Raw genomic sequence first — 16,878 nt, forward strand, 5'->3', positions numbered from 1 at the left:
TCAACCTGGCTGCATGGAGTTCCAGCATCTTTTCTCCTTGGAAAACTCCTATTCACCCCTCAAAAGTCAGCTCATACACCCTTCTGAGAAGTGTCCAAAACTCGAGACGCAAGTTCTGAAGGAGGGAGAGTGGGGAACGAACCAAAGGGAGAGGAAAAGTCGGGGAGGCATGACAAGGAACAGAGGCTGCCCAGGCCAGCCAGGTGGGCTGGGACACAGCCCTCCAGGTCCTGCATCTCTCAATGGTTCCTGCTTAGAAAGAGAAAGGTCATTGAAGGCCAAGGCCAACACCGCTCCTCTGCATCATCAGGGAATGAACCAGCAGGCAGGCACCAGACCAAGGATCAGTTTATTGAAGCTGGGACTGAACCAAGGTGCTGTGTGCTTTCTGAAGCAGACCTGGGGCTGCCCAGCTGTTCCCCACCCCCAAACAAGCAGAACCACAGGGACAGAGGGCAAGGTGGGCCCGGGTGGACGGGGGCACTTATACTGTCACCAAGGCAGGCTAGAGACTGGGAGGGAAACTGAGTGCAGACAGACAGGACTCTGAAGTGAACAGGAAGAGCAGCGGCCACGCTGCCTCACGGTGTCACGGTCAGCACAACAGCATTCTGCAAGAATAGGAATTCTCAGTTAGGTCTCCAGGCCCCAGGCCTGTACATCTGCCTCACCGTGTGCCTGCCTCCCGCTCTGAGACCCAGCATTAAACGAGGGCTAAGCAGCTGAACGTGTCTGGTGTGGGGCAGATTCCTGGCTCAGACTTAAGTTCAAGAGCCGTTCTTACAAAGGACATACCTTGACACCCCTCGGCCTTGATCCTCTGCTTAAAAACTGGCACAGAAACCCCTCTTCTGCTTACTTCCTGTAACTGTCCCAAGACTCAGAAGTGTGCTGACTTGAATAGGTTTGTAGCCAAAAAAAAGTGTGTTGGTGGACGGGCACAAGACGAGGGAAGGCCAGAACAAGTATTTGCTATTCATAAACCAAAGAACTGGGAGTCTGTGAGTTTATCTGAGGTTTCTTCTTCAGATCAGACATGTCATAATTCAACAGAATTCTGTGATTGATTGACAATGTCTGCCATGGGCAAGGAAGGAAAAGGTAGAAATACATGAGCTATTTATTAGCTATTTCTCTTATACGTGATTTGTATTTCTCTGTGCTATATAGAAAGGATACAGAGGCAGGTCAGAATGTGAGGCAGAACATGCCTCTCAGAGGTGTCAAGCATGTCCCTGTGGGCCTAAGATAGTGCCATCTGAACAGAGCCACACAGAAGCTCACCTCAATGATTTCTACTGCTGAATTGGCAAAGTTGACATTGAGAATCTTAGGCAGGGGTATCCCAACCTCCAGGTGTTCTGTGAAGAGAAAATGGGTGAAGACAAAGATGGAGTGTCCCAAGATACTGATGATGGGCAGATATTTCTCCCTATGGAAACTCAACTTCTCATTGGCAAACTCCTATTTACCCCACCATACCCAAATGAAACAAAACAAAATCTGTGTTTTCTATATCACATTATGGTCCTCCTTCTGCCACACCTCCAGAGGGGTCATCTCTGGTTGATATGACTGCTTCCCACTTAACTATGGGCACGTAAGCAGAGCCCAGTGAAGGATAACTCTGGAGGCCCAGAGTAGAGCTTGGTGGTGCTGCATGAAGGGAAACACTGGCATCTCCCTGGCCTCAGTACTCTCAAAGCAAGGGCGTGAGGAGCAAATCGGTCTTCAGTTCAGTCATACCATTGAGCCTCTGCATGTAGGCGGCCCGGACCACATCACTTAGCCATTCTTCTAGATGGGATGCCTGCAACATAGGATGTGTGGGAGGGACTTCATGGAACACAAGAGGCCTGGAAGCCTCCAGCAAGCCTAAAGAAACAGTTCCTGGCAGGTAATGGGTCCCCTGGACTGGGTTGTCTACCCAATAGCACCAAAAGAGACTCGGGTTAATGCAGGTTTCACCCTTAGCTTGGGATCTTAGAAGACATTTCATTCTAGAAGATTCTATGGGTTACGGTGAGTGTGCCTGAGAAAGGGAGAAGGGAATGTGCCAGATCCAGTAGAACTGTATGAAATCTGACCTTAGAATTTAGACAGCTTTTGAGCCCTCAGAACATTCTAGAATTTGAAGCTGTACCTGAGATTTCAGAGTCTCAGAAGTCTATAAGAAGCAGGAAGGAGTCTCGGGACTCTTTGGGGCTCTGAAATGCTAGAACTTTCTGGGTTCAGAACTTTGTGTGACATTCTAGATCATCGGAACTTGTGAACCTTTAAATATTTACAAGTGTGACCTTGGAAGAACAAGGGATTGGTTTTCTTAGGGTAATCAGTGCCACTTGCACACACACACACACACACATAAACACACATATGCATGCACACACAAATACAGGTGCACAGGAAAAACACAAGCATGAACCCTAGCACACTTTATCTCTTTTTCTGCTCTGATCAGAGAGAGCTGAGCCCACACAGAAGCAGCCATGACCTTGACTCAGACACCACTCCCAACCCAAATGCTCCACTTTGTGCCAAGTTCCTTCTTCCCGGGGACTTACATCAAAAGGTTGGGAAAAGGAGGAGGCCAGCTGGACACTCAACCTGGCAGAGAGAAGAGAAAGGATAAGAGGTCCTAGCTGCTCCTCACTTCCTACTGAGGGCTGTTCACCTAGCTTACCCTGGCCCACCCCATCATGGCCTTCCAGGGACAGGAAACAAGACTCAGGCCTAGTTCATCTCTCTCCAGCCTTGGCCCAGGGTCTCTGTTTTCCTCACTGTGAAATGAACTGAGAAGCCCTCACTTCCCTTCTGAGACTTCACTTCAAACCCCTCCTATGGGGCTCCCAGATGTCTGTGTGTATGATACTGCACATGGATCAGTCCACATCCAGCAGGTGCTCACTAATGGCCATGTGTACCAGTGACCCTAGTGCTGTTCAGGGCCAGCCTAGACCTCCATCTTCACCTCTGGAGTGCTGTGGTATGAACTGCCACCAGGGGGCAGAGAGGAGCAGGCAACAGGCCTGGTGAAGGGGGACCGCAATGGAACCACAGGGAAGTTGTAGAGGTCAAAAGGCAGAGAGGTGTCATACTGGGTGCTGTGACTCAGGACAGGCGAATCTCAAAAACATATGGGAAATTCTCTACCACTGGGACAGGGGCCAGGCCGACTTCATCATCGCCAGAGCGCCAGGAGGAGAGGGAGGCCTGGAACACAGGTCTATTTCTCGAGCCAGAGCACACTTTACAAATTGTAAAGTACTGTGCTGGGAAGTGTATGAAAGTATGAGGAGAACGGTCTTCCGCCTTCATCTTGGCTGCTTGGGTTCTCTGGATGCCCAGTTAACACAGGGCAGGAGAGGAGGAAGCCGAGGAAGAGGTCTATAGAAGGCAGAAGCGTCTGCCAGCAGTGTAGGGCTCCTGTCCCTGTGGTCAGCATAGGCTGGTGGCACAGGTGCAGCCTCTGTATCCTGGTGCAGGCTCGCTGCCAGGGCAGCCTCTGAGCATAGGGAGCAGTGGAGGGGCCAGTCAGGGCCACCTACTCTGAGCCCTACCTGCTGCATCTGAAATGATCGCCAGTCCCCTCCCTGGAGGCCCTAAGGCGAGACAAACCCACTAAACACCCAGCTCGGTGATGTCCACTGACACCAGGTGGCCCCTATTTTAACCAGTCCCTGATTCTTGTGTCTAGAGAGGATAAGGCCACCCTCAGACCCCCACATTACCGTTCCAGGGACAAGGATATGTGCAACTTGGTAGTGGATGGAGCCAGCTGGGCATTTAGAGTCATAACCTGAGAAGAAGAGAGGGTATTTATTTTTCCTGACTCTGCAAGGCATAGGGACAGTCACCTGAATGCCAGGAGAACCTCTGACCATTCCTGCCACGGGTTGCTCTGGTCCTGCTGTGTGGCAGAAACTGCAGGCATTCTGGGCTGCAGACCTTGGAGAGACCCACTGTTTAACCCACAGGGGAGCTAGAGGCTCCCCAGAGCACTTGAGCAAACCTAGGAAGATAGCAGAGGAGACAGGCAGGGCAGGTAGAGCACAAAGCATGCTGGGACCAGCAGGCTGAAGCAGGCAGCAGATTCCCCAGGAGACAACTGAGCTAAGTCAGGCCATTGGGGAACAACTCCCAGGACTCACGGAAACAGCATGTACCCACTGGGCCAGAGAAGGGTTAGGGGTAGATGAGAAGCTGGCTAAGCAGTTAGGTTCAGTTCAGAGATGACGTGGGGGGATCTTGCTTGACACATGGGGCTCCCCACTCTCTGCTCAGCCACTTACCCCATTCATCTGGAAGAGGGCTGCAGGACTGCCTTGAGGGACAGACGACAGCACGTGGATGGTCACTGGGATGGAGACTGTGGCCTTCTTGCTCCGCAGCACGACCATGGGTGCCTTTGTCACCCGCAGTGAGAGCCGGAGGGGCTGGCCAGGGGGCAGCTTCCCCAGGGCCTGGGAGAGACAAGGAAAGGGCAGAGGGCACTCGGGCAGCTTAGATGCCCAATACCGGAAACAGTCGGTTAGTCAGCAAACACATTGACCATCCACTAGGCAAGAAGCACCATGCTTGGCATCAAGGTCACAGCATGACCGAGGAGAGCAGGCACCTGGCTCCATCAAGGGGGCGAGAATATAATCCATGGGGCCACCGACTCAGACTGCATGCACAGGCAAGCTGGGCATGGTGGCACACATTTAAAATCCCAGCACTTGGGAGACAGAAGCAAAAGGACCAAGAATTAAAGCTAGCCTTGGCTAAATAACAAGCTCAAGGATCAAAAATAAAACAACACGCACAAACTGTACAACCCAAGGGCCCTTTCGGTTGTCTCTGCCACAAATCCCTAGTCCCCTTCATCCTGCCCTCACGAGGGTCCCATGAGTGTCCAACCCCAGGCCCCTCCTCTCCTGAGCCTCTTCTGCCCTTCAGCCCTGAGACTCGGAGGGGTGAAGTCCCCCCCTTGCTCCCTGAGATTTCCTGGAGCCGTCCCCTCCCCGGACTCACAGACCTTGTCCTCCACACCCAACTCAGCAGCCACCCACATCCTCTGTCCCTCTCTCTGACCCGCCTCGGACTCTGCTGCTGCTCTAAGATCCCTAAAGTGGTGGTCGTCATGTCAACGTCAGGATGATTCTGATTCCCCGAGCTGGAGAGTGGCGGGCCCAGGCCCAGCTGAGTTACCAGGAAGCTGGACCCTAATATCACGTACTAATGTCCACTATTTCCCCCTCCATGACCCTTCTCCTTTGTCTCTTCAGGACAGCGAAAAGCAAGAGCTGGGGACGCACTCTTCAGGTCTGGGGGACCCTTGAGGGTGGATCTTATGATTCCCTGTGCCAATAATTAAGTAACACAGGAATCTGGGCTGGGGGCAGCAACCTTCAGATTCCAGCATGTTGGTGTCTGCGGTGAGTGGGGAGGCAGTATGCCTCTGTTCTAAACTGCTGCTGTTCTGATTTCCACCACTTCTCGAAGGCGGAGGTGACGCTGGGACACACAGAATGCTCTAATGGTGTGCTTCCTTCCGCTCGGTATCCACCGAGCACCTGAGAGAAAGGCAGCTGGAAGGACCACAGCAATTAGGGGCCTGGGATACTCTCCTGTTCTATGCCTGCCAGAGCAGCTGTGGCCAGTGAACTCAGGTGGCTCTGGGACACTCTGATCCTTTCCTTTCTAAGCCAGCTGTGCTATCGGGAAAGGATATGGTCCTTAGCACCCCACACGTTAGTAGGAATTTGGACTCAGTATTAATCGTGGGTGTCTAGAGAGATGCCCTGGGAAAGAGTCTGGATTCATTCAGGTCCACGGGGAAAGAGTTACACCAATGGGACTCCTAGGAGGGCCACTCACCTCGGGGGCCAAAGCTGCCAGGTCGGTAGTTGTCAGCGGGATATTTCTGGGAACCTGAACACGAGAGCAAACAAGAGGTTAGTGGAGAAGGAAGGAATCCCTGGGTACGTGGGCAAGACAGGGAGTATGTCCCTCCCACCTCTGCTCACTACAGACACTCCCACCTATTCAGTGAGGACTGAGCCTGACCCTGTACCAGGCACCAGATGCGTGCAGGGAGTTCTTCCAAGCTTCCCTCGCACAACCGACACAACAGCCCTACAGCTGAGCTAAAACTGCCCTCTTTTTACACAAGGGAGACTAAGGCTCTGCCCAAGGTCTATCCTTGGCTAACAGCAGCCCAAGTTGTGGAACTGTTATCAGACCTCTCTCATTGCTCCCAGACCATATCAGAAAGTAGAGGCTTGGCCCCAGGTGCACTTGTCCATCACCCCAGCAATCTCTCAGGAATATGACCATTTTTGGTCTGTATAAGTCAGGGGGTTCACATAAGCTTACCAGCTCTAGCTGAAATGTTAGGAATGTGAGCATACTAGGCCCGTGCCTCTTTCCCTTGAGGTAGCTAGGAAGCAGTGGTAATCATGGTCCACTAAGCAATAGGTTGCTAAGCAATAGTGACCCCACATGAACCACCTATCAGAATAGATCTGTCCACATTCTGTCCCCAGGACTCCAGATGCACTCTCGGGCTCAGTCAACACACCGTGATGGTGAAAACATAAGACATGTTCTGGGAGGACCTCTCATGACAATGCTCACAGCCCCACCGTGTCGCTCACTGACGTGTTGTAGAATATTCCTTTGCACCATGTGAAGATGTGTCACTGTGATGGGTTTAATAAAGAGCTGAATGGCCAATAGCTAGGCAGGAAGAGGTTAGACAGGACTCCGGGGACAGAGAGGACTCAGAGGGGAAGACAGGCAGGGTCATCAGTCAGACACGGAGAAAGCAACTCGAGCGGTACAGAGAAAGGAGGTAACAAGCCACGTGAGAGAATGCAGCTTAAAATAAATGAGTTAGTTTAAGTGATCAGAGCTAGTGCAACAAGCCTAAGCTAAGGCCGAGTTTTCATAATTAATAATAAGTCTCTGTGTCATTGCTTGGGAGCTGGCAGCACAGAAAAAGATGTGCTACATATGGTGTCCAGTGTCTTTCTTTATTCTGCCACCCCCCAAATAAGGACACAGAGACTTATTATTAAATATGAAAGCTCAGCCTATAGCTTAGACTTGTTTCTAACTAATTAGAAACAATTATCTTAATTACCCCTTTCTGTGTTTTGTTTTGCTTTCTGAGACAGAGTTTTTTGTGTGTAGCAACTGTGGATGCCCTGGAACTCTCTCTACAGACCAGACTGGCCTTGAACTCACAGAGATCCTCCTGCCTCTGCCTCCTGAGTGCTGGGATTAAAGGTGTGCGCCATATTTTTTTAATCTACATTCTACCACATGGTTTGGTTTTTTTTTTTTGTTTTTTTGTTTTTTTTTTACCTTTCTTTCATTCTGTGCCTCCGACTTGTTTTGTGTCTCCTGGCATCTTCTCAATTACTCTTCCTCTCTCCCTCCTCCCGGAAGCCCCACCTATACCTCCTGCCTAGCTATTAGCCATTCAGTTCTCTATTAAACCAATCAGAAGGCACCTTGGCAAAGACACATCTTTACAATCTGAACAAGTATTCCACAACAGACACATTTCTCTCCTTCAGACTCTGCATTGTCCCCAGTTAAAGATCCCTACCTGTCCCCTGAGGACCCTTCCCTGCACTGTATGAAGTAAGAAGCCAAACCTCTTGCCTTGAACCTAAGCTGCATGTGAGGCCTCCACATAGCTGAGAGCTCACTGCTCCAGGTAAGGCTGAGACCAAGAAAAATCCTCTGGCAGGGCTTCTAGAGGCTGGGCCTTCTAAGCCACTGGGACAAAGGAGCCAGCATATAATCAAGGAGGTCCAGACACTCCAGAACAAAAGTGCAAGTGGCCTTCGGTGAAGTCAAACCCTAACTGTTTGTTCTCCTCCAGCTCAAACCTATTCTTAAGAAAGCAGAAGAGATGTCAGCCATTCCTGCTTTAGTGTAAAATAGCTTACACTCAGGAAAGGTTCATCTGACCCAAGGCTGGAAGGAAGGTTGATTCTGTGTCAGTTCTGGCTACTGGGGGTGGCTTTCTGGAGGGCTGAGTTTAGACGGTTTCAGATGCACCATGGAAGATTGGCATCCTCCTCTGGGACAGCGTGGACGACAGTGTGTATGTTCTAAACATGCCCAACCCTCCCTTACGGAGAACAGGCTAAGCGTGGCTGTGAGTGACTACAGGAAAACTCAACACCAGCTCTTCCAAGGCCAGGGAGCAGGTGTCTGATGTGGGAGGTCCCTTCTGTACATGTGTTGCTTTTACTGGTTGATGACTAAAGATGCTTGGCCAAAGACTCTAGAGTATGTCTGACTACAGGTGTCCCTACCCAACCTCCCCATATCCTACTCACCATCTCGGGGGTGATGTCTAGGTCAAGGGCACCGTTGGTCTGCAGGAGCCCAAACACGGTGCTGAAGAGGTAGAGTGGGACAGTCACTTGGGAGGTATGGTCCTCCTTGGGGGGCACCTTGACTGGGAGGCGTGGCTTGGGAAAATCAATGACATCACCAGCTATGCTCTTCACGATGGGCTACGGGACAGGAGACAGAGACACGAAGATCTGTGACTGCTCAGCCTCCTGGCCTTGCCCGTGATCCCCATCCACCTCTGAGGATCCCTCATGGACCCCGCTGCCTTGGTCTTGGGACACTCACATTCACATCCAGTTCGATGTACTGGTTGGAGATGAGGGGCAGCGTAGCCAGGGTGAACTCCACAGACCCCAGAGGCCCAAGGGGCACCAGGCCTGCAGGGAAGAGGGCAGACAGTACGACCTCAACCCAGCCACCAGGAACAGCCCCACTGTCATTTATTGAGCACCTGCTGCAACTTACCTTTAATCCAGAACTCATCGGGTGCTGCTGTCACCCCATCTCACCTAGCTGGTGGAGGTCCACAGCCCGAGGCCACACAAAGTGACAAAGCCTGTGTTCCTGTTTTTAGGCCTACTGTGACCCATGCCTGCCTTGCCTCTTTTCCAGGCTCCCTGATGGAGGTGTGGCCAGAGGGCCACGTTGCCCTGTTCCTTCTCATACTTCCCTGAGTACAGAGGACTCCACAGAAGAGGGTAGAGTCACTGGACTGCATGACCGGCGCTGCCTTGCTGAAGCCCTCTGGAGCTGAGGCTTCCTTCTCCCCAGAGAACCTTTGCCTCCTGTTTTAGTCCCAAGTACTCAGGGAGTGTCTGTCTGTTTGCAGAGCCTGGGTGCTCAGTGAGTGTCTGTCTGTCTGCAGAGCCTGGGTGCTCAGTGAGTGTCTGTCTGTCTGCAGAGCCTGGGTGCTCAGTGAGTGTCTGTCTGTCTGCATTTGGCAGGTAGAGCCCTCAGAAGTGACTGCTATGAGACTCTGCACCCTGTGGCAGCTGGGCTCCTCCCTAGACATCCTCGCTAGCACCCCTTCCTTAGGTCTCCACCTAGGCCTTCCCCAGAGATCTTCCCACAGTGAAGACATGAAGAGAACATGTCCCCTCTGCCCCACTTCCCTCCATGATCACCTGTTCATTGGTGAGGGAAGGCAGACAAGAGAAAGTATCACAGAGGCGGGGCAGGGCCCCAACTTACTCAGCGTAGCCCCCAAGAGTTCGTTCACCACACTTAGCACGCTGTCTACCACAGGGCAGAGCTGTATAGGAGGAGACAGAAGTTATTACAGAGATAAGGGTGCACCCTGCTTGGGGCAAGAGACAGCTGCCTCTCTCCGACTGGTGCTGAGTCTCAAAGCAAAGCAGGGTGTGAAGACAGGCAGGAGACGGGGAGGGGATATACGGGCACACAACCTCACATCTTTGTTACACGATCCCCATTAGAAAGTGCTAAAGATTACTGGGGGTGAAATAGAGATTACAGGGGCCACTAAAACAATGTCACAGTGGCTACTGCTCCCTCCACAGTTGCAGCTCCATCCTGCCACCCCAGTGCAGAGAGAGAAGGCCGATGGTCAGAAGTCCCGGGGTACCTCATCTTCTCTGTCATCCACAAAACCCATCACACCCTGCCCTTCACTCACTGAGCCCTGTGCTGTGAGTGCATCGAGCAGGCCCTTTACCATACAAGTGAAACTCCAGTCCAGCACCTCAGTCTACAGCTGGGGTCAGAGGCGAAAAGCTACCTGCCAAGGTCACAGTTACTGGCAGATACCTAAGATGGGATTGAGGCAAGACTGGTGTACAAGCTCCAGGTCAGCACTGGAAAGAGAATGGCTTCAGGCAGCCAGCTGGTGTAACCTGCAGCCCTGGGCAGCCAGCTGGGGTAACCTGCAGCCCTGGGCAGCGAGTGTAACCTGAAGCCCTGGGCAGTCAGCTGGTGTAACCTGCGGCCCTGGGCAGCCAGCTGGTGTAACCTGCAGCGATGGGCAGCCATGAGGACTAGACAGAGAAGCCATAGTGCAGCACTGACCTCAAAGCACAATCCCACCCAGAATAACAGCCAAGGACTCTGGCGGAAATGCTATCACATACCCAAAGGATGTTCAATCATATCACAAGGACATGTACTCAACTATTTTCAGAGCAGCATTTTTTGTCATAGCCAGAACCTGGAAACAACCTAAATGCCCCTTGACCAAAGAATGGATAGAGAAAATGTGGTACATTTACACAATGGAGTACTACATAGCAGGAAAAATGACATCTTGAAATTTGCGGACAAAAAAGATTGATCTAGAAAACATCATATTGAATGAGGTAATCCAGATCCAGAGAGACAAATATAATATCTACTCACTCATAAGTGGCTTTTAGACATAAAGTAAAGAAAAACCAGCCTACAATCCACAACCCCAGAGAACCTAGACAACAAAGAGGACTCTAAGAGAGACATGCGTGGATCTAATCTACATGGAAAGTATAAAAAGATCTTCTGAGTAAATTGGGAGTGCGGGGATCATGGGAGAGGGTAGAAGGAGGAAGGGAAGGAAATGAGGGGCTCAGAGAAAAATATGTAGCTCAATAAAAACAACTTAAAATATGTTACAGAAAAGGAAGGAAGGAAGGAAGGAAGGAGGGAGGGAGGGAGGGAGGGAGGGAGGGAGGGAAGGAAGGAAGGAAGGAAGGAAGGAAGGAAGGAAGGAAGGAAGGAAGGAAGGAAGAACTGCCAGAACACAGCACCAGGAGTCCACGCTCAGCCCCAGAGCCCAGGGTGAACCTCCTTGAGTCCACCCAAGATGTCTTCTCCCCTCCCATGGCTACACGGCTTCCTTCAGTCCAGGGTAGACTATCTGCTCCACCTACACAGTTCTCCTAAGGCATCTTAGAGATGCCAGCTAACTGACCTTGGTGTCCTGAGCAGGGAGTGGGGCACACTCTGGGTAGGGCAGGAGGTGGGGCACACTCTGGGAAGCAGGTGGGGCACACTCACCAGTCCAGGCAGCACTTTGCAGAGTGTCTGTTCTACAAGTCCAAAGATCGGTGTGGGCAGCAGCCTGGGTGGGGGAGACATGAAGGTGGACGTCAGAGTAGGTGGACCAGGGCCTCTGCCTTTCTCCTGTCGCTTCCTTTTGTGAGGTTGGCTGGGGCTTTGGGGATCTGTGTTTAAGCCCTGGTCCTGCTTACCTTGGTCCATCCAAGGCTTTAGCTTCCCTGAATAGACAGCCCCACCCTATCCTATGCCACTGCAGAATTAGAAAAGATCCCTCACAAGCCTACTATGCAACCTGAGCTCTGGAAGTGTCTGACCCCATGTTTCATCCAACAGGTATAGGCAAGGGTCATTTGCATGGGCAGCAACGCCTGGCTTAGCATGGGACTCAATAAACATGAATGAATGAATGAATGAACGAACGAACAGGATGATGGCCTGAGAATATTGGTTGGATTCGGGCCTGTTTGGAGATCATGGGGGTACATGGTCATAGCTCCACAAAAGTCACATTCCAAGACAGCAGCAGACCCTGAGCTTACCACCTCCAGTGCATCAGAACAGATGCTAGAATGTAAGGAGTCCAAAGCCCCCACCCTTGTTAAAGCCTTTACAGAAGAACCCCATCCTTTGCTGGAGCTAAAACTAAGCCAGTAAGGTCAGGGAGCTGGGACTTGGCCTAGAATGAAGACAGTGCCCGGGAGGCAGAGGAGGAGTGGGTCAGGGGAGGGCAGTGCAGTGGTCAGAGACCACCTTCTATGTTTGTCTCATCTGTGCGTGAGAGCTTGGGCAGGCCCTTTGCCCTGTGTGGGCTCTGCTCTCTCCCTGGAGTGAGGCTGATCGTGACTGTGGGCAGGTGAGTGGGTGCCCCGCAGAAAGCGGTAGCTATGACGGTGTTTGTAGATGCACACAGGAGACACTGAGGCCCTGACATGGAGCAATGGTTCCAGAATCACACAAGTCAGAGTCAAAGCTGAGGCTCTTACATGCTGAGAGCAGAGACAGAGATTCTTGGGGACAGGGAGCCCTGAGTGGGACCCTAGAAACAGGAGGACATCACTCTGGACTTGGTGTGTCGTAAGCTATGACTTGGTTCTCGTGTCTGGGACAAACCCTGGGACTGCAGGGCAGCATGACATCCTCAGGCAGAGCTGGGAGACAGGAATCCCATGCTGAATGCATCCAAGCCAAAGACTCACCCTGACATCAGACTGATGCGGCCCAGGAGTGTGTTGCAGCGCTTAAGGACCAGGATGGGTGTCCCCCGTGGGCTCATACCCAGTGCCACCTTCGAGGACACATTCACCTCCGCAGCCAGCTGCAGGAGGCCCACCAGGGGACTGCAAAACTCCCAAAATGAATATGGCCTGCCTCCCAGACCTTTCCCCATCTCACCGTGCCCACTCCATCCTTGGGTCTGGATGGCAAAGGGCCTGGTTCCCAAGCGTCGGCACTCCCCTTGCCCCACCTCAGGCAGTGGAAAAGGGCCTGGGAAGCGCCATGGAAGCCCGAGGATCATCAGTGAGGTGGGGTTCTCTGGGGGAAGGGAATAGAATAGGGCCCAAGAGAAACAGAATGGGAGTCCCTTGGGGAGGAAGTAAGGTAGAGGAAATGGGGAGGGAGTATAGTAGATAGGGTCTCCCAGAAGCACACTCACCCAGAGCCATGCAGGCTAACCTTGGTGTGCAGGCTCAGCTGCACCCCAAACCCCGGCAGCAGCTTGAGGGACACTTTGGGCAGAGTAATTTCCTCTATCTTCAGCCTGGAGAAGGGGTGAAGTGGGTTTATCACACCTACATACGCCGCCAGGCCTGGGAGAACCTGACCGGCAGATTCCAAGTATGGTGCATGCTCAGCAGTGTAACCCCAGCATCAGAGGTGGAGGCCCAATCCTATTTGACAGCCTGTGACATGGGGTCCCACATAGAGGACACCCTACAAGGGCTGTCTTATTATCCTTCCAGCTCATTCTTACTATTCCTGTCTGGAACACTCACTCCTGACTCTCTTTAACTTAGCGTCCTCTTCCAGCCGAGTCCTCCTGGGCCTCCTGATTTCAGTCAGACATCCCCTCCTCTAGGAAGCCCTCCTTCCTGGTTCTCAGCCTGCAGCTTATAGCCCTGCCATATCAGGCTTTGGCACACTTTATGGCTCCTTGAAGCAAGGACAATGTGAGACTCATTCAATCAGGAAGATCCGCAGAGATGTGGAACCTAATAATAGTGATAGCATTTATTGAGTGCTCACTGAATACGTGGTTCTATTTGGCCTGCTGCATACCTATTAATGCTGTCCTGACATCATGGTATCCAACCAGGACGCTTCACACCCCTGCTCTGTGGCTACCTGTGACTACGGAAGTGTCATACTGCTGTTGCAGGTCAGTATGTAAAACTCAGACATTGATAAGGTCTATCTCAGAGTGACTCAATGAAGCTCAATGCTGTCAGCCATCACCAGTTCCCTTAGTAGATGTGGGTGCTACATGGGGACCAGGCCCCATCTCCTCTGCCGTCACAAGTCCGTGCCCCTCAACTGCCCTGACTCACTCCAGCCGTGGGTAAGCAGTGTGGGCTACAATCACACACAGAGTCCTCTCTGCCCCTGAGTGAGCACAGCAAGGACCTTCCTTCCCTGTGGGGCTTCCACCTGCTCACCTGTGAAGGGAGTTGACAGTTGTCCCATCTCTGCACTTAGTAGACCAACTTACCGGCAGTCCTTAGGGTCACCGAAAAACCCCTGCTGGTGACTATCCTGCTAAATGTATTAGCCACCTGCCATTTCTTTCATCCTAAAATTATCATGACACCCTGTTTATACGGTGAGGGCATTCCAATGAACACCCCAGAGGAGAATTTTTCCCCTCCTTGGTTTTATAATCTGCTATGGTGACAAAGACAAACCAGCAAGATGTGTGGTGTGTACAGAGTGAGTGTCCTCAAGAGACCCTGAGGTGTAGAGGGGATGAGGAGGGGCTCAGCAGGCCCAGGGTCTTCTGAGCAGACTCCCAAAAGAGATGAGGGAAGGAGCCAGACAGACATCTGGCTTAGCCCAGAGAAATCAAGCAACCTTCCCAGGGTCAGACAGCAAGTGATTACAATTGTCTCCAGCCCCAGCCCCTGAGAGCCAGTGGCAAGAGGCTGTCCATGCCCTGCCAGGCTCACAGTCATTATTCCCCTTCCTGTACCACCCTCACCGCCTACCAATGATCATAGTCCTCGCCTGCTTCCCAGCAGCAAGCGGGGGCAAGCCTTCCTGCAGAACCCCACAGAGCCCTGCTGCCTCACCCCGAGAGTTCCTCCACAAGATTGAAGATGCCCCCGTAGCTCAGTAGACCGCCTCCTCCAAGCAACCCGCCTGCGCCCAGGAGGCCCTGGTTCACCGATGTCACGGTTCCCAGCACATTTTGTAGAATAGGGCCCCCAACCAGCGAGTTCTGGATGGCTGTAGAGAGGGTGGGAAGGAGGAAGATCAATAAACTCTTCTTCCACACTGAGGACCAGGACCGAGGCTGCTGCCTTTTCCTTTTAGCTGTTTCCACTAGGATTGACATGTCACTTTCAAGAGGTAGGAACTCCTCCCACTGGCCCCACTTATGGTACCCAGGGAGTGCCAGGAATAAATGAACACACCCCCTGACAATCCATTCATCTGAGACAGACAGAAGGCCAAAAGGGGCAGACACTTGCCCAGTGTCAGAGCAAATGCACTGTGAGGGCCTGGGGTTAAACTCGGGTTCCAGACCCCAGGGCCACCCTGCAACTGGACTGGAGAGTGGAGCCAGGGACTGATGGCAGTGCAGGAGCAACCCCAGCCTTGAGGTCCACAGCCTGGCTCTGTAACTATGGGAGGGCAGGGTGGGGACGCCCCACCGTGGGTAACCCTGCCTTGTCCCTGAGATGGTCACCCCAAAGACATGAGGTGGAGATATGACCCAGCCAGTCCCTTCTCCATGCCTGTCCCCAGCTCCAGGCAAATCCACACAGTCCAGTTCTCTGTTCAGAGGAAGGGGCATCAGAGTATTACTGCGGGCTCCTCCGGGGTCCCCACAGAATATAGCAGAAAGTGCCAGCACAGCCCGAATGTCTGTCTCTGATGCGGGCAATTGCAGAGGGCCCCTCCCAGTCTGCCCACCTGCCCCTGGCTCACCTTTGCCCAGTTCATCTTTGTCAATCCGAGCAAGTGTGCCGACTGTCTCAAGCAAGCCCAGGCTCGGAGTGGCCAGGCCCCAGAGCAGAAGCAGGGTGTACACGCCCAGCATTGTCAGCTGCACACCTGGGTTGGGGGGAAAGACTTTACCAGTTCCGTACGTCCAGCTTGTCCCCTCTTGTTCCCCATCGCTGTCACTGCAGCTCTGTAGCCTCTTTCCTTCCTGGACAGCCAGGGTGGCTTCACTCCTGCCCTATCCGGCCAGCACATAGAACAAGCTTTGCACTACCCAGCACAGCTTCTGAGGCCTGCATTGAATCCCTTTTTGCAGGTGGGAAAATTGAGGCCCAGAAATTAGAGAACTCAACCAAGAGCTAACCACCAACAGGACCAACATTCCAGTCTGAATCCATGTGGCCTAAAAGTTGTCACGTGAGCCGGGCAGTGGTGGCTCACGCCTTTAATCCCAGCACTCAGGAGGCAGAGGCAGGCAGACCTCTGTGAGTTCCAGGTCAGCCTGGTGTACAAGAGCTAGTTCCAGGACAGGCTCCAAAGCTACAGAGAAACCCTGTCTCGGAAACAGACACACAAAAAACAGTTGTCATGTGATGCTGTAAGCCTGGCAGGATCTAGGGTAAACGCTTCAGTGAGATCCTTCATGGCAACGAGAGGGAGCTGTGGTTCCAGGTCGCTTCCTTGATGGCTGCCAATCCTATGTCAGGCGTGGCTGGTCAGAGACGCACAGCACTCCGCCTCACATATCCCTCCTCTCCACCTCTATTCTGATTGTCACTGATATGGAAAACAAGCTGAAGGCAGAGCAAAAATATCTGGTTGCAACTATAAATCCACAGAGCTGACGTCTCTTTAGGCACACCTCCATCTATTCCTCCCTCTGGATACCCCTCAGTGACTCCTACTACCCAAGGCTGAGTGAGGCCCAGGACTCCTCACCATTACCCACAAGTCTGTTTTACCACCTTAGTTTTAAATATACTAAATCCTGCCCCACCCCAGGGCCTTTGCACATGTTATTCCAGTTGTTAGGAAGTCTCTGTATCACCGCTTGGCTGATTCCTAATCCATCAGGTTCACCGCCTTCTGAGAGAGGCCCCTCCCCTTGACTTGTCTCGAGAATCCTACCGATCACTGGGATATTTATTTTGAGGAAATTCTCACAAGTTGTATTTATTCAAATGTGTCCATATCCTTGCTGGCCAACTCTGTAAGCTCCAGGAAGGAGGGGACTGTGTCATGTGCCTCAATGTAGCTGGCATGTGCCCAGGAAGGGCATCTGTCATGGGATGGGGGCAGGATCCATTAGTTCTTCACTCACCAAGCTGCGGGCTCTAGTACAGACTGAGTCAACCCAAAACAGGCTCC

General features: G+C 52.3%; 1 protein-coding gene across 1 annotated transcript; it reads right to left on the bottom strand.

The window, feature by feature from the left end:
- Positions 1-375: 375 nt before the first annotated feature.
- Positions 376-15,607, bottom strand: Bpifb3 (BPI fold containing family B member 3). The gene is made up of 15 exons (XM_087911422.1): positions 15,496-15,607; positions 14,634-14,790; positions 13,004-13,108; positions 12,546-12,686; positions 11,347-11,410; positions 9,553-9,613; positions 8,647-8,738; positions 8,343-8,522; positions 5,863-5,916; positions 4,293-4,463; positions 3,732-3,799; positions 2,565-2,607; positions 1,747-1,810; positions 1,285-1,361; positions 376-611 (listed from the first exon to the last, which is right to left on the bottom strand). Exons 1-15 carry the CDS (start codon positions 15,605-15,607, stop codon positions 582-584), a joined length of 1,419 nt encoding a protein of 472 aa, XP_087767548.1. The 3' UTR covers positions 376-581.
- Between the last annotated feature and the right edge of the window lie 1,271 nt (positions 15,608-16,878).

This window comes from Myodes glareolus, chromosome 10 (genome assembly GCF_982192425.1).
Source record: "Myodes glareolus chromosome 10, mMyoGla1.1, whole genome shotgun sequence".
NCBI classification, from domain to species: Eukaryota; Metazoa; Chordata; class Mammalia; order Rodentia; family Cricetidae; genus Myodes; species Myodes glareolus.